The 5,543-nt window shown below is 43.0% G+C and overlaps 1 protein-coding gene across 2 annotated transcripts; it reads right to left on the reverse strand.

Annotated features, from left to right (window-relative positions):
* Window positions 1–544: 544 nt before the first annotated feature.
* On the reverse strand, window positions 545–5,357 carry hs6st2 (heparan sulfate 6-O-sulfotransferase 2). 2 transcript variants are annotated; one of them, XM_005723049.2, is made up of 2 exons: window positions 4,305–5,357; window positions 545–1,952 (listed from the first exon to the last, which is right to left on the reverse strand). In XM_005723049.2, the coding sequence occupies exons 1-2, from the start codon at window positions 4,880–4,882 to the stop codon at window positions 1,127–1,129; spliced, it is 1,404 nt and encodes a 467-aa protein (XP_005723106.1). In that variant the 5' UTR covers window positions 4,883–5,357; the 3' UTR covers window positions 545–1,126. The 2 variants fall into 2 exon arrangements, with proteins under 2 accessions (XP_005723106.1, XP_005723105.1); XM_005723048.2 differs by having other exon boundaries at window positions 545–1,955; window positions 4,305–5,356.
* Window positions 5,358–5,543: the final 186 nt, after the last annotated feature.

Here is a 5,543-nt window from a genome sequence, read left to right on the forward strand (position 1 = left end):
TAATACACTTTTAAAAAAGTGTGTTAAAATGTTAGTTCCTTAAAAATACCTAAAATGATTTGTTGTTTAGCCTAATTATCTGCAAGTGTGCTCATTTTGAGTTAAACTAGCATTCAAACAAGGTACACTGGAGTAATATACGCCTGCTTATCAGGATTTTAGATTCCTGTCAACAACCTTATACATTTCTAAAAGTTACTAGTATTAAATCAAAGAGTAGCCAATAACTTTTCACAATCTGGTAAACTCCAAATAATAATTTTCCATTTGCTGTGCTAAACATTTATTTAATATTTTATACACATCAAATTTCCCGAGGTGCTTTTAATGATGATCTTAATACTACCCAACCGAATTCAAGAAAAAGCTATTACCTCCGTGAGTATCAGGAAGTTGCTGTTTCATTAAGGTTGCTTCAGCGCTCCCTGCTGGTTTTTCAAAGGTCTGCACGTGCAACACAAAAGCGTGCACTCTTTTGTGTTGCATTCGCAGACAAAAGGATATCAGCGAGGAAAAAGGAGACATCTCCATTTGGGAAGAACAGAAGAGCAATTCAGCAGATGCAACAGCATTTGTTTTATATTAAAAACAAAAAGCAAAACAGACACATTCAGTAATTGTACAACTTTAGCAGCTAATGTTATACATTGAGGTATCTAAAAAAAACTCCATTCTCATTTTCTGTTACTAAAAAGACACTTGAGATCACAGGTACATTTCGAAATGTACACACCGCAGACCAGACAATGATTTGGCAAACATATAGATTATTAATCACAAGAAACAGTGTTTGTTTTCTTAAATAGAAAAACATATTAAAGTGTACCTTTGCAACAAAGAGGAATAAAACAACAATTTGTTGTTTTAGCTACATTATATTAGAAGTTCAGGTAGGTTCAATATGTAGTGTTGAAGGTTAAGTACCATCACTGAGACCGATATAGCTTGCCTTTCTGTGAGTCCATGTGGGAAAGAAATATAATCAATATAAATAATGTGTCGTTTAAGACTGTTCAATAGGACATCTGTGGAAGGTATATGCTAAAAATAACTTGGATATATGAAAACAGACAAGGCAGAAGTTGGCACACTTAGCATTAAGACACCCCACTGCTCGTACCCATCGCTACCACTGTTCCACATTGTCTAAATAGTCCTCTAAAGTGCTATTCTCATCCAGATCCCACCAGTCTGGGAGTGGCACTTCAGACGCCACGCTGTCCTCAGCAGGCTTTTCTCTCCGCCGCTCCTCGGTTACAACAGAGCGGCTGTTGGCGGGACGCGGCGTTTCTGTGGGCTTCAGCTGCCTCCCTTGGTTTGTTCTGAGCCCACCACGGAGCCGCCTCCTCTCCTGTTGTCGCCTCTCCCTGGCCTGCCTGCGCTCCTGCTGCCTCGCCAACTGGAAACGCTGCAGGAAAAGGTCGCGGGCGTACTCGTATAGCTCTACGTCCCATCGGTTCAGCTGGCGGATTCTGCGCTGCGTCTCTGGAGGTACCTCCACGCTGGAGGCGCGTGTGCCGTTGAGCTGCGTGAAGGGCGCGATGAACTCCAAGTTGAAGGTGCGCTCGAACAGGTACTGGGTCTTACGCTGGTACTCGGTCAGTCCAAAGAAGGCCATGCCCCGCAGGTTGCGTTTGGCGCTCTCCAAAAGCACTGCCCAGCGCTCCTCCTCGCTCATGGTGGAAACGTTGTAGCAGCCAACCAGGCTGAGGTCAGCCAGCATGCGGGTCTGCCGGTTGTTGGCTAGGTTGTAGGGACAGTCCATGAACTCCTGCAGGGAGCAGCCTGACCAGTCATCTCCTGAATAGCAGCTTGGCAGCTCTGACAGCGTTGGTGAACGTCCATCACACACATGTAATGAGGCCTTCCACGTGGCGCCGCGCTGTACGTGACGCCACTCACTCAAGTAGCGTGATACAGGGTCTCTTAAGATGGTGATATAATAATAGTTCCTGCTGGAGAGAAACAGACACAATTAGATCAGTAATAAAGTTGTAACTAACAATGTTCTGATTTTTTATTTCATTTAGAGCTGAAGTATTTGATTTTACTTTCGTTCATACAGTTTTCCCTGGCTCACAGTGGGTTTGTATACAGTTTAATCAATGGGTGTGTGTTACCTTTACTCAACGGAAGTCTGTGCATTTTCCTGCTGTTTTATGGCTATTATGATCTAAAGTTGAACACTGACAGTATCAGAGTTTTCCTTCAGTGGAAGGTCTAAACCCGTTTGGTTGGTGCCAAAAAACTTTATCAAAACAAAACAAAAAAACTGCTTCATAATGTTTGGAGAAGGTGAGAGGGGTGAGCAGTAAAGAAGATGCTGATAAATGCAAGAAACCATCTTTAAACCTAAAGCGACCATTTATGACCCCGTTATATTTTACACAGGATACTTCTGTATTGTCTCTATGCGCTTCTATCATACCGGTGCTGTTTCCTTTATCAATGAGAGATATTTTAAAATGTTCTACTATAATTTAGTTGTGGTTTTTAAACTTTCTTTGAGTTTTGGCATCACAGTCTCACCAGATCTTTTTGCCATACTTGGCTGGTTTATAGGGGATGAGTTACCTCAAACTCCACCTGCCTCTAAAGCTGCTAAATGTTCATTCACACAGGTCAGTACAAGGGATATATTGATAATACATATAAGATTTGAGTAGAAATGCAAACATTAGCCACTTTTCCCTAGAAAGCAGGAAGTTTGTCCATGGCGTGCCCGTCTGTTCTGTTTGTACTTCAGGATATTTCTGAATCTAAATCTATTAGTCTTGTTTCGCTGCAAAACATTACAACACAGGGATTAGAAGTGGAAAACTAAAATAAAATCAAAGCACATAATTGACCCCTGGCAACTTTCCATTATCCCTGCCACACCAGTGAATTAGTTCCTTTAAAAACAACTCATGCATCGCTTCTCAGTCACCTTGAAGTTGAAATGCATCATGCTCAGCAAACATACTGACCCGTCTTTCTGTTTTTTACATTTCCATGTACTGCAGCACCATGCACTTTGCATACCTGGAATGTACAAGCAATCATGGCTAAACATAGAACAATTACAACAAATTGCTGTGGCATTACAAAGGTTTTCCTGCATACATAAGTAATTTTTTTAAGTGGTGTTTAATTTACTCAAACTTTAAATACACTTTTGTTGGGATTGTTGTAAAGCAAACTATGTTTTTGTGCGATAAACACTTTCCCAGAACGTTTGGACCTAACAACTCCCACACCACTTGCCACAGAAATACTGTTAAATGCCAAAATGACCAGCTTTATTGTGCAATTGTACTTATATACATTTTGACAAATATGTTATCGTTTTGACTTATTTGTTTTTCGCCAAAAAGGAAAAATAATACTAATTAATGTCATTGGATGGTCTGTTCAAAGCTAAAGTGGAGAGACTAAATGATAGAGTGGAAGAAGAAATTTATATCTAAAAACATCCTTTTCAACTTGCCAGTAAACCCACAATTTTCCCTCTACAGCAATCATTTTACCAACGAAACATAGGAAAAACCAGCCCCTTACTAACGAGGTCGTCCTCATCGTTAATATGGGCATGAATATTTGCATATTAATAATCAAGGAACTGACCTCTCAGCCCATTGTTTATTCAGTGGACTAGGTTCAGTTATTGTGTAAATGTATTGTTTATAAGGTTGGGGAAACCTGCAGTAAAGTGAGACTGAAGGAGCCACTTGGATATGTGACAAAACATTTCTCCCAATGAAAACGCTTCGTCCAGATGACAAGAATCAACCTTTTGGGACAGTGTAAAAAATATCAGCTCTGTATTTACTTGGTACCATATCGATAAGAAGCTTTGCACTGTGCCACAGCACTAGCCTTCACCATATGTTGGAAAATCTCCCCCCAAAACCCATAAACCCATTTTGAATGAGAAAACCTTGCATTAGGAGTTTTTTTTCCTCTTGGATATTGACCATTTAGGATTACTTGTATAGTAATCTCACTATTATAGTGAATAAACAACTAGACTGTGCAATTGGTGGAAAAACTGTACTATAGTGAATGAATACGTTTTTTTCCTGCATACAATCACGAGCTCTGATTTAAAAAGTGTTAAAAAGTTTTTCCAACTATTTTTAAGTGTTGTTTAATTTACTCAAGCATAAAACAATCTTTTGTTTACAAAGCTGACAGGAAAATGCGCAATTATCTTAAATAAAGCAACAGACAAGCTTAATTACGAAGTGATTACCCCATTAAGACTGGGGGGAAACCTCTGGTGAAAGGCACCAGACCCACTGAGCCCCCCTTTTTTTACCAACCTGGGCAGACTCCTCGGAGCCTCTCGGGAGTCCATGCGTGATGGGACACAGCTAGTCAGCTCAGTCCAGTCTGCGTGGAGGCCGCAGCTCCATCCGGTGGAGAAACGGGAGAAGAGCCAGGTTTCCTTTTTACCTGGACGGAAACAGGTACACTTCTTCTGACCTGCGTGACACTCGCAGGGTCTCTCTAGCTGGATATTTCTCACCAGATGTCGCCCAAAGGTCGTCCCCCCTGTCTTCTGAATGTGCAGAAACACTATGACATCGTCCCCTTTGATATTGAAGTCTACGACGCGATTTAAGTCTTCTTTGGTGAAGTTAAAACGAGGGACAAACCGGGCCATAGCGCCGTCTTCCGCAATGTACGGATCCTTCTGAAACCCGTCCGGGAGTTCGCTGTCCCCTACCCGGGTCCCAGTCGCTTTGCCGCTGTTAAACCAGGATCCCAGCCGGTGCAGCGCCTGGCACTCAGACCTGCTCGGGCACACATACTGGACCATAATTACGCCAAAGAGCATAACCATGAGCAGGACGATCAGAAGCCTGTGGTGGCTGCTGCTGCTGGATTTCTCATCCATCTTCCAGGGACGGACAGCAGACCATCACTCTGGCAGTCTGGACTCCGGTCTCAGACGGGGGAGGATCTCGGGGAGCAGCGTGTGTGTGTCCGACGGATGAAGCCAAAACAACAACAATGAGTCTGTTAGGGAGGCAGAGAGTCAGGAAATCAAAGCACGACGAGCTCAGCGTTTCCCCGGAATATAAGCGACGCCCAGCGCGGCTCTCCGTTAAAGCCGCCGTGTGGTCCTTTCGTGAGTTTCCATCGGCCCCATAAAGCCAACAGTTCCCTGAACACAGCCCACCGCGTCCGGCGCGGCCATCGATTCTTGACCTTTCTACCCAGCAGCCTCCGCGCTCAGTGTGGCAAGAACAATTACGTCATCCAGCAACGTCCCAATCAAGAGCCACGACAGGGTCTGCGCCTCTTCCTGACCATGGAAAGCATTATGAGCACTGTTCCCTCTAAGCTGCGTGACACGGTCTACGCACAAAGAATTCCAACCTGAATTCAAATTAAAATATACACATAACAAGTCATTCTGTGCTGTTTTGCAGTGTGAGTCAGTGAGTGACCGGTGACTGGCGGCTCCAGCCAATGACAAGATTCACATTTGTATATCAGTTTTCAGTTTTATTTGTCATATGCAAGTTAGCACAGGGTCAACATTGCAATGAAAT

The sequence above is a fragment of the Pundamilia nyererei genome, unplaced genomic scaffold (assembly GCF_000239375.1).
Source record: "Pundamilia nyererei isolate P.nyererei 1_Seehausen unplaced genomic scaffold, PunNye1.0 scaffold00008, whole genome shotgun sequence".
Taxonomy (NCBI): Eukaryota; Metazoa; Chordata; class Actinopteri; order Cichliformes; family Cichlidae; genus Pundamilia; species Pundamilia nyererei.